Genomic DNA, 21,320 nt, shown 5'->3' with positions numbered 1-21,320 from the left:
GTCAATCATAATTTCTGCTGAATTGACATTAGAAAAAATATTCCCATTCTAGATTGAAGCTGGGTTTCAGTAATGAGTCCAGGCATTTTATATGTATGTTTATCACTTTTTCATCTGTGCTTTTTCTGTACCAGAGCAGAGCCTCCATACTGCTTTGGTTTGGGGTATTACAGCCATTTTTGAGAACAGATCTCCCCTTAAGACTTTTCTGGAGATTGGGTCTTTGTAGCCTCTTACTTCTGCACCTACTTGCAGTTGTCCTGGAACATCATCCCCTTTCCGACCAAAAGGGAATTCTTGGGTTTCATTTGCCTTCTCAGGAACAAGCCCCAGCTGAAGCAAACAAGCAAAGCTTTATCTGAGACATCTGTGCTCAGGCTATTGAACACTTTTACTCTTTGACTTTCTTAAACACAAGTGCTTTTTAGGGGGCTTTTTAATTTCCCTTTTCTTTACTTTTTTTTGGTTTTTTTTTTTTTTGGTTTGGTTTGGTTTGGTTTGGTTTGGTTTGGGTTTTTTTTTTTTTTTTTTTTTTTTTTGCTTTAGGAGCTACAAGCATAAATATTCAGGCAGACCGAAAAGCAATTGAGAAATAATTGTCTCAGCTTTCTAATCATTTGTGATCGTGTGATTTAGTGGGGTTTTAGCTTCTTGCACTCACCTAAGAGTCTGTGCTATAGAATGGGCTCTGGAAAATGGCTCTCAAGCCATTCTTTGCTCTCTGCCATCAGCCACCTCTTCCTGGCAGGTGCAGTGGTCATAAGGTTCCTGCTCTTCACAGACTTGTCCTTTTTTTCTCCATCTCTCAGAGCTTTGTGAGGATTGTATTAACATTTGGTTTATTTGTTACCCTTCAAGGAAGATCACTGTGTTCCAACCCTCTTCCCGCATTTTGCAGTCATCTTCCCATTGGAAGCTGTTTCTATCATGGCCCTGTGTTGTTTTTGGCAAGTGAAGGATGTGACGCAAGCCCTGAAGTCGTTGCCCAAGCTCACACCCGTGGCACCAGTAACCGCAGGAGCGTTGTTACAGTTCAGTTAGGGAGCAGTGGTTATGCCCAGTTCCATTTCTGGAACGCTCATGATCTGCCACCTCATGTCTGGAGACACCTTCACATCTCCCATGTGCAAAATCCTGAGGGAGGCATTAGGGTCCTTGCTCGAGATGACATAGCAGATCTGACATGGACCAGAACTTAGCCGGAGGGCTGCAGTTTGTGCCTGTGCCTGTGGATTTTACAATAAAATAAATAGAGATTAAAGGAATGGTTCAGTTGCTTAAAGGGACAGGCATTTAGATGCTGTATCTGAGACACCCAGGGGTCTGGTGCATTGTCGCTGGGTGTGCAGGAGATCTGCCACCTTCTGGAGCAGGAACTAAAGTCCAGACAATTTCTTCCAAACTGTCTCAAATAAACTACATGCCCTCGTGGCACAACTGAGTTACTGTCTTGATTTAATGCAGCTGAAGATAGCATCTCATATATTGCGCTTGTTAGAAAAGATTACTTTTTTTAAATGGTAGGTAGTATAGCCATGCTATTAACTTTTGAAATTCTTACCTCAAGTCAAAATTGCATCGCCATAATATATATTCCACACATCAGGTCACAGCTGAGTTTTTTATTATCTAAGCATGACAATATTGTTTCTCTCAGTTCCAGACTAAATATTTATATTAGATAAGTAAAAGAACAGAAATGCTGTCAGCCCAGGGCTTGTAGTATTTAGAGAAATTATGTTGCATATACAGAAAATTAATTATGAAGATCAGAATGTAATAGTGAGTTATGCTCTGCAAAATCAGGATAATGGAATCCAGATTTAGAAGTACTTTGAAGTCTTCAGGACAAAGGCATAGTGCAACTGTGACGTAGTATTAATCTCTCTTATCCTCAAAGTTTTTCATGCCCATGGATAACAGGATATATTTCCTGTGCAGATCTTTATTCACCATGTTTATCTCTTATGATAAAAAATGTCAACATAATTTCATTAATATAATTTTTCAAAAGAGCTTTGCAATGAAACAATCATCTGAGCTACTAAATTCGTAACTGTATGACGGCAGAAAGCGATGATGCCAGAAGCAGGCTAAAGCTGTGTGGAATGTCTTGTGGTGGGATGATGACTCCTGGGCCTTAGTTAGCGGTAGATGTTTGAGTCGCAGTTCAGTACGAGTCTTACTCTCTAAGCAAAGGGCTGTGAGTCTCAGTCGGATGCCCCAAGGTCTTACCCTGTCCCCAGTTCTCCTCCATTGCCATACTCCTTTTTTATGTTGTTCAAGAATGATCCCTATACCCAATACTCATCAATGAGTCAATGTGTTTATCGTTTATAAAAAAGCATATATATGACTAAAAGACATTTTTTGGTGAAGTTTATGTAAAATTCAATTAGTCACAGCTTTGTTGCAGTAGCCTTGTTGTGTTCCTTAACAGCCGTTTTTTTTACCTGATCTAATAGGCACAGGTACATCGGATAAGGAATTAATTGGGGGGGGGAAGTGAATGGGTAGGACTGCATAACACAAGGAGCTGAGTTCTGGATGACAATATTTTTTTTCTTCTGGGGAAAATAAATTTACTCAATCGAAAGTATCCAATAGAAACCTAAGCTGAGCAGTTAGAGATTAAATACTCCCCAAACACAGAATCTAAAGTTGTGGACCACTAAGTCTTTCCTGTAATATGAATAATTTTGATCAGAGGAGTACCTTTGCATTTGTGATGTGTGACTCTATTGGTAGCAGGTTCATCATGTGCTTTGGACATACTTTTTGCTAAGGAGACTATATGAAATAATAAAGTCTTTCTTCCCTTGAGTTTTCTTCTGTATTACTGATACACTCATTATCTAATACAGGGCAGAGAAATACACACGTGAGGCGATGAAATCAAAACTCTTACATTATCTTCCATATAAAATGGGTGGGGAAACTATAATGAATGTATTGTGGATTTTAGCTTCACTTGTAAACATCTTATAAACAAAAGATATAGTGTTAATATATAGTGAAATCAGAACTGTTAGGAAGGCTTTGAAACAAGTACTAGATTTTCTTGTGCTTTCTTTGAGGAGAGGTGAATAAATATATTTGGAACAAAAAAAAAAATGGACTGTATTTTGTTGTAGCTTTCCAAAGCTTGGATCTTAGTCTAAGGAAGAAAACTGATTTGTACTGCTTTATGCTATTAAGTGTTTAGTCTCAGCCAGGGAAGTGACAAATTCAGTGACAGTTTTCAAACCCACCTGTCTTCAGCGCAATATCTTCATTGTACCATTGTGTGTTCCTATGACCACGTTTTTGACCTTTTTTCATTTCTTACCGCTCTCCAAACTGTTTTTCATGAGATGTATTGTGATTTTGGGGTATTTGAAAGTCTACGAAATATGGTTTTGTTTCCAAGAAAAGAGCTTGAAATTTTTCTAAGAGCAATGGTTATTTTACAGAAAACATATTATATAAACCAGTTATGCCCTAATTCTTGGCTCCATGGCAATTTAAGATGCTGTCAATAATAGAAGGCTGCCGTTAGTTATGAGGCTAAGGCTCTGTGATTCCCATTACTTCTTCCATGTTTAATCCTTCATTTTATTAATTAACTTTGTGATTAATGTGTCCTAACCTAAAGCTAGCATTTCTCACTTGCATGACCGCTTGTTTTGTTCTATATTCACCTAATCTAGTGTTCAGATTCACACAGGCTGGAAGTTACAAGCCTGGCATTGCATTTCCTTGGCACCGAGCACATACCTTACCACTTTGTCAGTAAACGTAACTTATTGGCCTGTAAAGGCTCCGTCCATCTGATGTGTAAGTTTAGGGTTAAATTTGGGCTATTAAATGAGAACTTTTTAAATGCAGCAATATGGTGGCTTTTTATTCCCAGCACTGTAGCGGAAAGATTTTAACTTGCCTGTATAATGGTCATATAGAAATTGTAGTTAGGTTAGAGTCTACCTCATCAACCATGATGGAAAGAATATAATACAAAAGTCTCAACTCTGTGTGGATAACAGTGTTTGGGATAGAAAGACTTTGTTAAAGCTAAGTGAACAAAGGAAAGAGAGGGACAGTTCGCTCATATTCACAGTGTTTAAGACTGGTAAGGGCTCACTGCATTATTTAACTTGCCATCCTTTATATCATAGGTCATTACATTTCATTCAGCTACTATTTTATTAAACCCTATAACTTTTCCTCTAAGTTTAACTGGTATTTGAAGTATTTCTTCCTGAAGGAAATCTGATTTGATTTGAAAACATTGTGAGATGAAGGATTGACCTCTTCCCTTGGTTTATGGGACATAGGTTTACAGGAGCACGCAATGATCCAATGGCATAATTTAGTGGTAATCATCTTCCATATTTAAAATAAGTGCCTACTTTTCCATTTAAATTTCTCTGGTTTCCACTTCTGCCACGAGCTCCTGGTATAACAGGATCACAGAATGGTCGGGGTTGGAAGGGACCCCTGGAGCCCACCCAGCCCAGCCCCCTGCCAAAGCAGGCTCTCCAACAGTAGGCTGCCAATACACCTTATCATTGCTTCTCCAAAGACCCCTTCCTCACTTAGTCATTCTGTTCCCTAGTAGATGCTTATATCCTTCAATTAAAACCCTCTAGGTTTTCTTTTTGAAAGGCTAAACACATCATGCTTTTTGTGGCTGTCACTGAAGCTCTTGTTACTTGTCTACTTAATGTCAGGATTGATCTCACCAGTGCTGTTCCTACTAACCTCTTTTTTTACTTCGGCATCCCGGTTCAGTCACTATTCCATTTTACTGCAGTATTGCAGTGAAATTCCATGTGTACTTGCTTGTCTGCTGCCACCCTTATACTTTTTTCAAAGATTGTTCCCCGTTTGCAGGTATCGTGCAACTATAGAACAAAATTGTCACTTCCCTTGAAGTGGAGATTTTACGTATGACTGTTTTTAATACATTTTTCATTGCGTGGCCCCAGTGCAGCAAGTAATCACTTTGTAAGACCATCCTATCAGCCTTCTCATCTGAGTTAGCCCCAGATTTTACAAGTTGAGACTTTTTAATTCTTTAAAATTACTGATGTAAGACTTGAACAGCAACAGGCTTTGTACCAATCCCTGCAGAGGACAGATAAAAATGCTGCCATTCAATGCTTGTTCCCTTTAGACAATTTTTTTAGAACTGTCATTTAGACGATTCTTAATCCATTTAACATGTGCACTATTGATATTGTATAGTGCTAATTTTTTAATCTGACTGTCATGATGTAATAAGTCAAATGCATTAAACAAGTGTAAGTCTGTTACATCCATGCTATTACCTCCTACATTTATTACAACTAGACTTGTAATTTCATGAGAGAATTAAATCGAGTTTGGCTGACAAGACCTATATTCCATACAGCCATGTTGACTGGCATTAATCTTCAATATTTTTTCTTCAGTTGAATGCTGCAGGAGATATTCTGTTGTGTTGTCCAGCAGCAATGTCAGGCTACTCCTTAAGATAACGTGGTTCGTCCAGTTGGGTGGTCTCTGCTGTACCCTTGAAGCAGAGAGATCCCATATCCCGTATGTGTGTGTTTCCCAGGGATGCAGACATTCCTCCCAATACAAATGGTAAGGAAACTTTCCACTGACATCTGGGACAAAATCACTGGGATATTTTTTGAACCTGAGGTTGCTCTTGAATGAAATGAAATCAGAATATACTTTCTAGGAGCACATTTAATGCACTCCAACTTGAACAGCATTCAGCTCACAGGAACAGACCAGACTGAGACTAACGTAATCTCTCTTGCAGTGTGGATGTGCAGCTTATAGAACAAAGCCTATAGACATTCAGCCTATGGAAGACATAAGCTGTAAGGATGGTGAACAAGATAGTAAAGTTTTGCTGTCTCCTTTTGTCCTATAGACCATATAATTGTGGTTGTTGTTGTTGTTCCCCACCCGCCCCCACCATGCGTTCTTCAATGTACGGCTATTTTGAAAAGCAGAACAGAAAAAATGCCAGCAGCAGTGGTCTTGCTTTCAGACATCCTGTTCAGTGTCTGATTATCAAAACTAATTTGCTGCTAAAGAATACATAGGATTTTAGCAAACCAAAATAAGAACATTTTATAGCTATAACCATATAAATTTTAAATACTTGCAAGTAAGAAACAGGTTTGTTTAGTAGTGTTATTTTGCAGACTTTAAAAAAAAAACAGTAGTCTTTGTTTAAACTGAGAATCTTCTTTATTTTAAATTCATTCAATTAGTTTTACTGAAAAAGATGACTGAATTTCTGTGAAAAAATTATCAATAACAGCGTTTTGTATCCCATTTTTCACTGTCAACTTTATTCTCATAATTTTGGTTTGAAAGTGTAAAAAATGATTCTAACAGTCACCAGAAATGCATTTTATAGCAGTTCATTGTTCTATCAGCAGATTTTCTTATCTTTTAACATTTCCATTTACTGTGTAATTAATCTGTCCTTTATTAAAACAAAGAAATAAAATTTAAGAAAACTCTCTCTATGGATCTATGTACATTGTAGCTGCTGTATGTGCTATTTTCTGTAGGTGCTAGAAGAGATGTGATTTCCTGTGGTCCAGGCAGAAGTTTCTGCCTTGCAGACAGAAGTTTCTAGTATTTGTGTAAAATTTTATTTTGATTGACAACTGTAGGATTGGCCAGCTCATAGTGGTAAAGTGGCTTCTTGCTGTATAAGATTGACATATTTTAATACAGCCATATAAAAGAGCATGGATCACACTGAGAAGGTAAAGCATTGTATCTTGTAAAGCAGAAATTCACATGGGATTATAAACCCAACATTATCCCCTAGTTCAATGCTAAAAAAGCCATTAAAATTATTTGCAATATAAAGAAGGTTAAAAAAAACCCTAGCCACGTTAGTGCCATTGTATACCTGATATATTTTACAGACTTTTTCCAAGCAGTGGGAAAATCACCCTGAAAAACTGGAAAGTGGTCAGGAAGCAGTGAGTTGCAGGAGGTGAATGTGTAGGGCCAGGACGCTCACTGTCTCCGCAAGCACGAGTGCAGCAGGCTGTCAGAGCAACCCGGTGGCAGCCAAGTGAAGATAAAGGCACTTGGTTCTTCACGTACGGTGCAGTGGATATAGCATGTAGGCTTCTGCAGCCCTTCCCTGGGCATCTGCTTATGGTGATGGCCAGAGAGAGGCTGAAGGTCTGAACTAGTTAATTCTTATGTTCTCCAAAAGAAAAAAAAAAAAAAAAAAAAAGTTGTGTCCAACAGTGTCATTAATTGGAAAGATGGATTCAGTTGAAATAATCAGAAGAAAACGATAAGGCATGACTTCCTAGTAGTCTTTGTACAGAAAGGTCTTTTGATAAACAAACTTGGATAATAAATAAAATGTCTGTGTTTTTCTTCTTTCCTTGTTTTAAAAGTGGGTGGTATTAACCTCTTGATGAAGTTATCTTGACTTCTGGCAGACCTTTTGTCTGTTTGGCTCTTTGAGTCAAGAGCTGTTACTTCTCTAAATACAGAATATGAGCCAGCTTCAGTGCAACTCTCATCTGTGTTAGGCAGGAAGGCAAAGAAAAAAAAATAATATAATAGACCCTTCTTAAAGGTCTATTGATCTGTGATTATTTCCATTCTTTTCGTCCTCATTCCTTGGAAAGTAAAAAGGTGAATGTGCAGGTTCTTAGTGTCTTAGCCTTGAACCCTTGGTTTGTTTATTTAACCCGTGGCTATTTTAAGAAGCAGCTGGAAATGTTATTAGTGATAACAACAGCATAATAAAAATTCCTGGGCTAGTTTGGAGAAAGAGTTGCTAAAAGACCTACTATTTTTTTCATGTGATACTTTGCATATTCACTAGGGCCTAGGATTTAGCTAGCACAAATTATTTTAGCTCCAAAATCCTTAAGCTCTGAAACGTGCATCAGCCGAAGATCTGCCACCTATTTCTTTACATTATATTTAGAAATTTACTGGATTTAGGACCTTTATTTCAGTGCGTAAAGATAGGCAAGTCCTTTTTTATTGAAAGGAGGAATGGTTTTGGCATTGCTTGAATTTTGGAATGGAATTCAGGCCGGGCTGGCCCGGTGAGAGGCCAAGGGCCCGTGCCGTGTGGCCCCGCCGGGTGGCTGGGTGCTTGCAGGTGAGGGGCGCTCAGGCCGGCCCTTTGAAGTTGTTCCACTTTGCCAGAAATAATTAAAAACCGCTTACTGGATGCGGCAAGTTAAAAAGAATGAACTGGCTTCTCTAATCCATTGGCTTGGGCACTCACCTGGGAGGTGATTAAGAAGGTGGAAATCTAAACATTATTAGGGAGAAAAAAAAACGAAACGGCGCACTGAGGTGTCACTCAGATGTCTTTTTCTATTGCTCTTTACAGGAACATTTTTTGCCAGGGTTTGAATCCCCACTGAAAGAGCTCGCTGTAGCTAATCCTCTGAGAGTGGCTGTGTTTTCTAAGTGGGAAATGGATATAGGATAAACAGGCAATCTGCTGCTGGCACGCAGCCCTCTCTGCCAGGGTGTAATAAAGTCTTATCATCTGCAGTGAGGTTCTTCAGTGGCTAAGCTCCTTCTAAAGCTGAAGGAGAACTGAGCACCATAACTGGAAATCCGATAATGGCACCTATAAATAAAGGATTTCTATTTGCTCAGTTAACAGCAAATGAAATTATGTTTAGTGATTCAATAATTTTAAAAACGCGGTTCAAACACTGAGATTTTTTTGTGAGAAGGCTTCTAGAAATGTTCATACTTGTTAAAACTTTTGGAACTGGAAGTGAAGCACGCTTTTGCTGTGGAACATTAAATATCAGCTAATTAAAAGCAATAGGTGAACTGAGGACACCACGACTCTCTGACTTAGCATACCTGGACCTTTTATGAGAAATTCTGAAGGAGGCACTAAGGTGAAGAGCTGAATATCATTGAAAGAATAGTGTCTATCACTGATAATTTTAAATTTTCAGCTGTTCAGTGTTAGCCTGTTAAATTTCTTGTTAAAAGACAGGGAGCTTTTTTGGGAACAAGTGGGTTTATTGTTTCTCTTTGGTTACTGCCTCTCCATTTTAAGAAATCTTACCATAAAAAAGGTTTGATTACAAATATTTCAATTACATTTTTTACAGTACAGAGGAGCGGTTAGCTGGTTTGATGCCTGCTCTGTTTTTTTGGCACTGTAGTGTACCAAGCCCATGATTCCCAAACTGAAACGTGGTTATTCTGGTTTTGTGGTCAAACTTAAGCCTAACGCAAAAAGTGAAATAAGACCAACGCAGAGAACCCAGTTTAAGTTCCTTTTTGCCACTTGAGCTGCAGCTGAGTTGTATTCAGCACCAAAGAGCTGCTTGTTTCCATGTGCTACTGAAGATAACCTCATGGTACCTTTTGATTCTTTCTTGCTGGGCATCTTGCACCTGTGGTGAGGTTGCTCTTTTTCTTTTCCTGTCCCCCAATGCCATTTTCTGTCCGTGCTTCTCTTAGAAAATGTTGTGGTTGATTTGTCCCTTGGGGAGCCTTTTATCTGTCTGTTCGCTCGTGTGTGCCCAGTCAATTTGTGCAGTTTCCACTAAAATCGTTGGGAAAGAGGAGTGCTCGCCACAGATGGCTAAGATTGTTCTTAGTGAAAACAGCTGCACCATGTTCTGGAAGAAAATCCACTAAACCGTGGCAAAGCTTTGAGGAAAATTGGAGGTGAATCTGGTAGGACCAGCAGCGTTACCTCTGCTTTTCCTCTGAGGATGAATATTGATTTTCAATGTGCTCTGGGTTCTAACAGTCTGATTGTCACACATCTGAGGGTTTTTTCCTCGAGGTCAGGGTATAGTTCTCAGGGTAACAGCATTATTTCCTTATTCAGAGGAAACGAAAAAAAGCTGATTCTTTGAACTTCTGGATTAGTCAGAGCAGACAGTGTTGACAAGATGTAATTTCTGCTTCAATTGAGAGGAAAGGTAAAGCCTCTGTTGTTTTGAAGTTCTTTAAGGAACTCTCTTGTGATCTAATGCTAGTCATCTTAGACAAGCAATTTGCTCCTGAGTGATAAGAACCTTTCATAAGCTTCACTTTGGCTTGGGGGGGGGGGGGGGGGGGGGGGGGGGGAGGCGGGGAAAGAAGAATTAAAGTCACAAGCCACTCCTTAATCTCTCTTTAGTTATACGATGTAGGCTTACGAAATCTGGACAAACCACTGTCCGCTTGCTCTCCTTCTTTATCTCAAGGAACAACCAAAGCCCCAGACTGGGCTTCAGCTAAGGCCAACCCTATTATTTTCACTGATAGCCCGTATTAACCCTGAGATCTGGAATAAATTCCATCCTTGACCTAAGATGACCATCAGTTCATGCCATGATATAGGAAAACTGTTTTCACTTCATTATTAAGCAAATTATCTCTGCCTTGTATTTTTATTCTACTAAATGTCTGATCCCTTTCTGCTAACCTACCATCAGAATTTGACTTCAGGTAACGAGTTATTTCCATGGACTTCAATAGACATAGTGTGTGTGAAAGAGGAATTGGGCCATTGTTTCCCTGGACAGTACCCTGGTGGCTTTAGCCTGATATGGCTTTAGCTACTGGTTACATGAAACTTGTGTATTTTTATCTTTTAATATCAGTGAGGGTATCTTTGTTGTATTGTGAAGCACACTAGATAGGAACCAATTTGATTTTATCAAAATTTTCATTACAGATATCCCAGATGTGTCCGCTTTTACTCCTCTGCATTCTAGACTAAATTTAATCCCAGAGTTTGAAATCCTTTTTAATAGCTAACCCACCCCTCTGTGCCTTATTTAGGTTTCCTTCATTTCGGGTCCCCTATTAACTGATATAATGATGTCATAGTTTTCCCTGTTATGTCCCTTTAATATATCCTAACATCCTTTTTATTTTGTTCTGCTTTTCTTTTTTTCTTTTTTCTTTTTTTTTTAAATTTAAATTTCTCTTGCTACTGAATTGGTGTTTCTACGGAATACTCCTCAGTTACTTGTAGACTCTGATTTTTCTCGTTTAGTGACAGGTAATTCAGAACCCATCACTAGATGGTTCAGCTCATTGTTGCACTGCATGAAATTCAACAATTCTGTTGAAGTCAGTTGAGTAAATCTGAAGTGTATGCTGGTATAAATGAAATACAAACTTGCCTACTGTGATCGAGGAGCTTATGATGTCCCCACCAAAAGGCAGATCTGGCTGTCCAGTTTATTTTTTTTCAGTATTTACTTATTATGATGTAACTAAAGAATAGGATAAGTTGGGTTTTTTTCCCATTCATGCATGTATTATGACAAACAATACACCTAAATTTATAAATTGTAAAATCTATAATATTTATAAAATATAAAATGCTTGTGTAGCACTCAATGCAATGGACTTTCACCCTGAGATGCCTAAGCACTTGTCAATCTATTAGATAAAATTGAAGTGAATTATATGGCCAGATCCTTCACATTTCGTGAAGCTTGATCTTTCAATAATATTGTGAGCAATTAGACACATAAATAATGAAAAAATTGTGCCCATAATGTAACTGAAACATAGGAATGGTATCTTTTAATGTGCTCTAACACTTGCTGATCTTCCTTGAACTTCATCTACTGTCATAAAGTTCAGTCAGGATCTTTGACTCTTTGAAGCCCCTTGGGCATCAGTGGTTTGGATGATGTGAAATAGTTTGAAATTATTTGTGGGATCTTCTGTAAACATGGCCTTGAAATTTGTTTTTATAATCAAATATTATGAAATATTTATATTATGAATTATCAAATATAATGAAATATTATGAAAACAAAGCCCAGTTGTATACTGTCAAGACAACTTAGACATCCAAGTTTTTATATTTTAATGTTGTATTTAGAATATTTTAAAATGTTTTGCTAGTTTTCAGTTACAAATATTTAAGAACTATTCATTTTTTTCCTGTAAGCTGCTGAACTACTATAGTAACATCACTGTCTTACCTTATTGCCTCTCTGGATAGTTTATTTCATGATGGCCTTGTCCAAACTAGCAGATATCTTAGAGTTGGCATGTATGTAAAATATTATGTAAAAAGGCTTAAGTATAAATGATGGTAAATCAAAACACCTTTAGGGAAAAAAACCCACAAAAACAAAGGACTGTGCTTTGAATCTGAGATAAGAAAAACTAGAAATGCACTAGCTAGTTCTCACTAATAACATCTGATTTTATTTTGTCTTTTAAGGTAAAACTGGCCACACAGAGGCTGTACGAGTAGTATATCAGCCAGAAAACATCAGCTTTGAGAAACTGCTCAAGGTCTTCTGGGAGAATCATGACCCGACACAAGGTAGAGTGATGAGTGAGCCAGTATTTAATTATCTTACTAATTACAGCTGGGATAATTAGTGTTTGAGCTGCATGGAAGAGATGAACCTTGAAATCACACTGGAGCTCAAGAATATGATTGCAGACATTTATTGACAGAGAAAGAGAGGGAGAGAGAGAATGAGAGTACAGAAACTCACAATACCCCTCCTCCTTTACAGCTGTCTGTGCTGGGAAAATACCCACAGAGAGGCACAGCAGACAATAGAATTTTTTTTTCAACTTTGATTATGGCAATTTCTTCTATAATGCTATCTTTTGTCTCTTAAATTAAGGCATATTTCTTCGCAGCTTCAGAGCTGGTCATTTTATTTGTGTTGAGAACCTTTATCCTTCATTAAAAAAATGTTTGTTTTTTACATTTTTCAATGGCAGTGAATATGTCTTGTGATTAGAAAAAGGGAACAAAAAGAGGTAAGAGGTGGTGGGTAGAGGCAGCAGCAGAGCATTTTAGCTATTTGCCTTATTCAAACCTTTTGATTTAATTTATCTTTCTTGGAAGAGGCTTCGTGATGACATTGCACACATCTGTGCAAACATAAATGGGAAACTGTGTTGAGAAAACATTTTATGTGTTTATATAGTTTCAGTAAACATCATCCTTTCTACTATTTCCCAGAAATACTACACACACAGTAACTCATTTCAATATTTTAACAGTTATCATAATTATGCCACTTGTTACTACATCTGGGAACAAAAATGTGTAGATGATACCTTTAAAATGTGATACCATCCTGGGAAGCAGTAACTCTGAGAAGGATCCAGGGGGTATTGTGGATAAGTTTCTTCCACTGAGCCCAGAGCATGATGCAAAGACAAAAATGACTATTGCAACTCCTGCCTATATGAAAAGGGAAGCCTTAGTCAGGAGTACAAAAGCAATTTTCTGTCTGCAGGGTCAGTACCATCTCAGAACAATTTGTGCAGTTTCTGTGTTGGCATGCTAGGAATTGTACAGAAATACTGCTGAGGATTCAAAGGAGGGTATAGAGCCTCAAAAACTGGTCTGGTGCTGGGAATGAGCACGTTCAGCTAGTTGGGGAGCATAACACTATGATCAAGGAATCTTTACAGGTGCTTACGTGCGGAGCAGATACCTCATAGTGAGGGTGACAACCCAACCACTGGTAAGCCATAATAAGTTCCAGTAGCTGGAAGCTGAAGTTCGAAAAGTTCCACCTTGGAATAAAACAGTTCCGCAGCTCTTAATGTAATTGTATTTTAAACATAAATGTACTTGTAAATGTAAAAACTCACATGCAAATGTAAAAACAACTCCAGTAAATGTTGGAGTCTTTTTCCATCACCATCCTTTCGAGTCTTTAAGATGAGATAATTTATCATTTCAAAAGAGGTGCTTTATTCAAGTCATGAGAAGAAATTCTATGTCTGTGTCAAGTGTGGTGGCCTGTACTGTTGATTTATGAGCCTCCCTTTTCAACTCCTTCCTTTATAGTTGTGTTCGGAGTACTTTGCGCCATCCTTGAAATACTTGCAGTTCTGCATTAAGACAATGACCCTCTTCAAATGATGCATCAGAGCCTTTGTGAATTGCTTGTAGCGGTCAGGAAGGAGGTTTTCTCCCTATCCTACCGGTGGTTGGTTTTAGGTCTTTTTTTGTCCTTTTTCCTTTGGATTGTCAGAGATCGGCCATCACCAGAGGCTGGCTTCCTTGTAATGGGCTGGTTGTTTTGATATAGCAGAGAATCCTGTTGCAGGATAATTGGTTCATGTGTCTTAGAAGCGTAGAATCATTTAGGCTGGAAAAGACCTTTAAGATCAGTGAGTCCCACTGTAGGGAGTTTGTGACCATGCTGGACACGAAGGCTGGGCTTTGCTCTTACTGCCTGCAAGTGCTGGGCACAGAGATTCAGCTCACACGTTAGAATTTCTCCTGGTTACTGGAGCTGGGAGCTAATGGGCAGGACTACAGGATTCTTCACCATCCAGAGCAGTATGAGGAATGGGTTTCTGCTGACATAATCTGGGCAACTACCACCTAATCAGTCGTCTGCCATGTCTGTAGTCTTGGCTTTGACAGCATGTGGTTGGGCTCTGCCCGTGGCAGGTGTGCAGCAGGTCAGTCTCCAAAGGACTTCAGCACCTGAGGCTGACTGAAGTTCCTATGCTGGACACAATGGTATGTGGGTGAAGTGTAGTAGTTGTGATAACAGCTTAGATCAGATAAATCCATGATTCCTTCTGGCTTTAAAATGAAGTGAAAGGATGACAGTATGTCTTTATATTCATCTTGCGTTCTCACATAACTGAGTTTCAAAATAGTTCCAGTCTGTGCTTTCAGAAGGTTGGATGCTGGCAGATGTACGATTCACTCTTTGATTTCTGGCAACTGGGGAAACATCACCTAATTAGCCCAGGCACAGAGCCACGTTAATGTGGCTGTATTCCTTTTGGGATGTGAGCTAATATCTCTGCATGACACTGAGCTGTGTAGATACCCAAGTCATTCACAACTGTCTCAGGCATCTATGTGGCACTGCAGTGCTTGGTGCAAACATACCTAAGCCTTTATCTAAGCTTGGCTCAGTAGAATTTCCAAATGGTTCTGTAAAAATTTGCCAAAAGTGAGAGCATCACTTTATCTATAGAGAATATGTCAGTCTTCTGTGAAGACTTTGCATGCCCCAGACTTGGACAGGTTGCTTTACCCGTGTATTTTTATGGTTACTTAATAATAATCTGTGTTCAAGAACTTTGCAAAGCTCATCACATCTCTACCCCCTTTCTTGATTTGAGGAAAACCAAACCACAAGGTCCTAATTTCAAGTTTCTTTCTTTTTTTTTTTTTTTTTTAAATAGGAATGGTATGCTTATATTCCCTTTCAAGTTTGAGCAGTTACCAGTGGAAGATCTCTAAGGTGAAATTTATATTTTGCCTTGATTTGTGTCTACTCCCTGCTTTTAGCTTGCTATGGGATATGTGATGTTGTGTAAAGATACCGAAAGTGAGTTATCTCTCTGACCTGTGATAGTTTTCTCCTTTCCTGAGGTTCAGCTGTGTGCACACAGGACGTCTTATTTAGCCAGCCTTATGGGAATGCAGGACTGAGTCTGGCAAAGGGAAGTTTTTTACTAAGCAGATGAATTAGGAAGATTTCTTATTCATGAAATTCAGTGTGCTCTTTGGCTGAATCCAGTGTCTCATCTAGCCAGCAAATGCTGGACTTCATGAACATAGCATGCACTCAAAAGTATAAAAGCTTTGTCTGTGGCACTGTCTTATCTTTTCCCCAGAAGCTGGTTTAACACCATTTAAGCCCTTCTACCACCAGCAGAGATAATGGACTTGTCTAATTATTTTAATGTCATTAAACTTCAAGTATGTACATTCTGTACAACCTAGATGGTACCAAGTTGCTAAAGAGTACAGACTGGCAGTCCTTTCATTCATTATTGTGTGAGCATATTAATATTCAGAAGTTCCTGCTTTCCAAACAGTTGGACTTCCTGCCTTCAAGATGAGACTGACATCTCATTGGGATTTGGATTTTCTCTGGGATGCAGCCTGGCTCTTCTTTCACGAAGCTCTTGTGTCTGAGTATTATACAGAAGTCTGTTGAAAAGCAAGAACCTTTGATCAAGTCAACGGCCTATGAGTTGAAAGAGATTCTCCCAGATGAGCATCTCCAAAGTGTGGGGCCCTGATAAAATCCTCCATGACTATTAATTTACACTCTATTTTATAACTCATTACATTTGGGATACTGAAAAAGCAACAAACAAACCCCCAACTTCTGCCAAGTGACATATGGTTGTCATCTCTGTTCAGCCTCTAATGCACAGATCAGCATTCCTTCTCTCCTAGGAATGATCTTGTCCATAAGAGGATTGCTCTGTATAGGTCTGTAAGTGCTTGAGGTGGTTGATTCTTTGTCATCAATACAGAAAAAGATAATGTGATATGCTGAATATGCTGCAGAAGAATCTTACAGCTATTCACTTTGTACCTAATTTTATTTAAGTTTATAGAGGGGTGGGGCAGATTCTGTACTGCCCTGTTTTTGCACTAAAAGGGGCCATCCTCAGAGCCTTCCAGACTTTTAAGATGAAAGCCTAACTTTTATCTTAGGGGTGATGATGGGCATCTTACATCTTTTAAACTTAAAATTGCACCCGGAAGGTGGTTCTGCTGGCACCTCCATCTGTCTGTCCAGAGGGACGTTGGACTTTCAGACCATCAGTTTGTCTGTGTTGCGCCTCAGCCTGTGGTTTCACAGTTGCTTCAGATGCTTCACATCTTTGACTTAACTGTTAGGGAAAAGGGCAATTTTCTTCTCTGTCCCCGACCTGCCCATAGGATACAACCTCTTTCTTTGTGTTGACACTGACAGTCACAAAGTTATCTGATCAAGCTGAAAATTAACCCTGCATAAATTGAAGTGAAATGTAATTTTCAGCCAGGACTTAAATTGCCAGGAGTGTGACTGCTAGTGGGACCACCCTTGTGGCGATAGCACTGTCCTATAGTGTATGCGCCAACTGCGAAACTCAGCTGTGCTTATGGTCAGAGAGGACGATGTCATACTTTATCTGATCAGAACGTTTGGCCACTCTTGGTGGTGTGTCAGGAGCTATTTCTCCAGACCTTTGGAAAAATCTGATACCAGAAGAGTCCGTTTGTCATGGGGCAAATGTGATTCCTGTAAAGTATATCACTGTTCAGAATTCTCCTGCCCTCGTGTGTTACCGAAGTCCTACATGTGTCACATATTTCAGCCCAGTTCGAGGCACCTTCAGGGAAATGTCCCTTGTTGCTTTCGAGGGCTGTACAGAAGACAAGCATAAGGCAAAATGAATGCTGTTTATTTCTCTTTAAAACATGTTTGGAGCAAATGAAAAATCAGCTCGCCTCATTTAACTCTTTTCTCTCTTGAATACGATGCAAACGGGATGCTTGTCTTGGTCATTGTACTCCCTGTCTTTTTCAGAAGTACCTAATCCTTCCCAGCCCAAAACAAATCACTGAGATGCATCTACAATTCTCTGGGGTGAGCCCCTGTTGTGCACAAATCCTGTCCTTTTTCAAAAGCTGCTTCTAGCTTTCTGTTTGGATTTTCGAATTGGTGGAAGAAGCTGAGATGAATCCAGGACTCCATGGTTTTGACTGCCCGCTGACGATGGGGTGAAGAGCAAAGGCACCTATGACCACTGCTGCCCAGCAGCTTCTGGAAATTTTCTTCTAGCCTTATTGATTCTTTGAGAGTGAATATACAAAGAACCAAAGTCACTGGGAAGTAATCTCATTCCTCCTTTCTGTCATGGAGAAGTCCTTATCTCGCCTGTGTTTGTACAGGAAATGTAAGCAGAACCGATGTTTTTCCAGCACTTGAGGACCATCTGTACCACAACAAACTCATCACCTGCCAGATTCATTCAGAACATCTCTTAGTCCATATGTTTTGTGTATCCATGATAAAGAAGAGATGTGTGAGCCATTTCTCCTCCCTGTGACCTTCCAAACAGTTTGGCATTTAGCCTTAGTGCTGATACATGAATTCTCCAGATTAATATCTCTTTTTCATTGTGCTGACCCATTTTAGTTGCAGAGGGTATATTTATTTCTCACCAGTTTTGAAGGACTGTACTTTTTTTAGACGTTGCATAAGGAATCTATCATCTGCAAATAATTAAAATTAGACACTAGAAATGACATTGTATTGCTAATGAGCAGATGTGTCTACTTATACCAGTGGAAGAACAGCTGTACACATAAAAAACGCTACAGAGACCCTAAACCAGCATTATGTATTCTGCTACAGGCCTGTAACTTCATTTAGAGATTAAAGGGAAAAAAAGTAATCTCTCCCTGTAAAATATAACCATTTTTGATTTTTTTCTTTACATTTCTCTAACTCTCTTCCCTTTATAATTTGAATGGAATTTGCAAGTCTCAGATTAAAGCACAGAGCACCTGTGTCTTCTATTTCAAATGTTATTAAGAGCCTTGATGGTTTCAGCGTTATTACAAGGTGTAACAAAAAAGAGTTGAAATACAAAATCTATTGTCACCAGACATATTAAATATATTCAAAATAGAATTACCAACCCCTTAGGGAGCCATTCTTGGTCCAATACTCTTCAATATTTTCATTAATGACTTGGAGGATATAGTGGAGAGGATGCTAATTAAATCTGTGGTAAAGACATTGCTAGGAGGCTCTTGGAGGAAACGAATAAAACACAGCTCTGTGCTGATAAATTAAAAAAGCCATGGAAATCGATACGTTGAGACACAATAAAGATAAATGCATGTGGTTCATGCAGAAGTGAATACTCAACAACAGAACTATGCACTGAGTTGTGTGATAGGAGACGGTGTCTTCTATTGCCTTCAGGTTCTTCTCGTTGTTGCTCTTTCCAGTGAAATAACAGTGATGGGACATAGCTGACATCTACCCATCCCATCAGCAACCAATTTAGTGGTCCCTTGCCCACCATCACCTCATAAATACCTGTGCTCTACACTTTTTGCCAAGCAGCAAAGACAGTCTTTTCCAGCAGTGCTTAACAAGTATTGCACTATGCAAATGCAACTAAATTTCTTTCATGAACTGAAATGCCTGATGTTATGTTATTCCCACCCTTTGTCCTTTCTCTAGAACTAAATGTGCATTAAAAATAAATACGTATTATTAGGCTGTTTTGGATCCCCAGGAATTTTAGCTGTCATGGCCTAATTTGCATATTAGACTCTTCTTATCCATATAAACTAGAATAGACTTTTTCTGACGTATATTTTCAGTTTAGGAGATGTTTTTCCATATCACAGTGAGAAGCTGAGATTTGACTCTGCATCTTTTTTAATGAAGGGGATTATTAGCCAGTGCAGCGGTTGCTGAGATGGCTGAATAGGTTGCATTATGAAGTGAGGGGTGCTCAATCAATTCTGGCTCGAGGGCAAAAGTCTTTTTGGGCTCTGATTTCTTCTTACCTTTAAACTACATCTAGCCTGTTTATTTTATATCTGACCATGATGTGTTAACGAGTTCTCCAGAACTACTAAAAGTTAACGTTATCTTTCAGTATTGCTAAGTCAGTAGTAAAATGGTTCCTTGAAGATGAGAAAAGCCATGGCATCGGTCTTTTGTGCCACTGAGGATGACAGAGAGACTGTTATGTTGTGGGAAGCATGAATTCACCACTCGTCTGAAGGGAGAGTAGGTTTAGACTAGATATAAGGAAGAAATTTTTGATGCTGAGGGTGGTGAGTCACTGGCACAGGCTGCCCAGAGAGGTGGGAGATGCCCCATCCCTGGAAACACTCAGGGTCAGGCTGGAGGGGGCTCTGAGAAGCCTGGTCTAGTTGAAGACGTCCCAGTTAATTGCAGGGGTTTGGACTAGATGGCCTTTAGAGGTCCCTTCCAACACCAACCATTCTATGAGTCTATGACTCTTTTTGCTCATAATACCAGTATCTGCAAAGAACATCTTTGGAAGATGTTTTTGTTCTACTACAGTTTTCCTCAGGCTTATTTCTGGGTTATTTTGTAGTTGTAGCATAGCTGTGTTTGTAATTGAGGAGCGGAAGAGGAAGGGGTGAGGGAGGGAATATGCATTTTAATTCAGGCTTGTTGATTTGTAATTTCTGAAGGAAAATCTGGACTTCTTAATGCTTAGGACTGTCTTCAGTAGCTTTCAAATATCCATGATGTCCGTGGGTACGTTGTGTGAATAACAGCATCTAGATTTTCATATATGTTTATGGAATTAAAAAAGACCCAGATTAGAAGGTCTATTTTTTTGGCAGATGTTTTTTGATGGACCATTCCTAAACTTTATGCAAGGAAAGCACCAAAGTCAAAGCAAAGTAATACCAAACATTCTTTTCTTCTTCAAATAAACCACTAGTGAATTTACTGTACTTGGGTCTAGAAAACTGAGGCACTGAAGCATGGCATCATTAATCATAGTTTATGGTGATTATTAGTAGGCTTTTAATCTTTGTTTTTGTGTATAATTAGGTACAAGAGGTCAAAGCTGACTCTCTTCTAAGCAACAATATTTTTAGTGAATGACTGTTTTTCTCTGCCTGCAATTTTCTCTCGCATATTTATAAGAGCACACTTGTCAGCATTTGGAGAGAGCAGTGTCCCATGAGCTTATCTGCTGATAAAAGCAAATGACAACACTGTTATTTTTATTATCTCTAATTATTTTTATTACTATTGCATTAGCACCTGGTGGATCATAGTAGGTTTAGATTCATAGTGCTAACACATGCCTAAATTTGGGCAAGACACTAGTGAGCAATGGATAAATGAAGAGAAAGGAGGAGGCACATAAAGAAAACGATAGCAAATCCGTGTGATTCCGTAGCTGAGCTCTATGTAGTACCTGACCTGAATTGTTTTATTTCTCAATTATATTTTCTTAGATGATCAGTAGTTGTCCAGCTTCTTGTAAACATCACAACACAATTACTCCATGAAGAAAAGAGGCAATGAGGGCCCAGTTCAGATGCCCAGACAGAAATGGCTTTTGCCATTTTAGATCCTCTTGCACGGTCTGCCTGTTTTCCAGTTGTGCTTTAGAAAATATGGGGCGCCCTTATGCCCTGTGTCACATCCTCCAGTCTCTTCCAGGCATCTCTGCCTATGCATTTATTTGGTTTTGCAGACTATCAAGATCGTCGGTCAGATTTGTCTGACCAGCATAGCCACATCAGGTGGGATAAAGCCACCTAAATGGAGGTGTTTCCATAGGCATGGAGGGTCTCAGTTCCTGTGATGGTCAGTAGAGATCTAGTCAACACAGTTGGCTTGCCCCAAATTAGGCACCTGACCAAAGTCAGCTTTTGGTTGCCTAAACGTGGCAGCTTAGTTACAGCTGCACTGGTGCATATTGTTAAAAGATTGCACTCCTGTCCCAAATCCATCTAGTCCTGAGACAGATTTTTAAGAGAAGGAAGAGCCTAATGTCTGTTTATGACAGAAAAAGTCTAAAGACTTGTCTAA

At 39.1% G+C, this 21,320-nt stretch overlaps 1 protein-coding gene across 1 annotated transcript in view; it reads left to right on the top strand.

The window, feature by feature from the left end:
• MSRA (methionine sulfoxide reductase A) overlaps positions 1 to 21,320 on the top strand; it is a 151,685-nt gene that overhangs the window by 24,907 nt on the left and 105,458 nt on the right. The window contains exon 2 of the mRNA XM_056344718.1: positions 12,200 to 12,304. Coding sequence (XP_056200693.1) covers positions 12,200 to 12,304 — 105 coding nt within the window. The remainder of the gene's footprint in view (positions 1 to 12,199; positions 12,305 to 21,320) is intronic.

This window comes from Falco biarmicus, chromosome 6 (genome assembly GCF_023638135.1).
Source record: "Falco biarmicus isolate bFalBia1 chromosome 6, bFalBia1.pri, whole genome shotgun sequence".
NCBI lineage: Eukaryota > Metazoa > Chordata > Aves > Falconiformes > Falconidae > Falco > Falco biarmicus.
The sequence above is the reverse complement of the archived record's forward strand: the minus strand, read 5'-3'. Positions and strand labels throughout refer to the sequence as shown.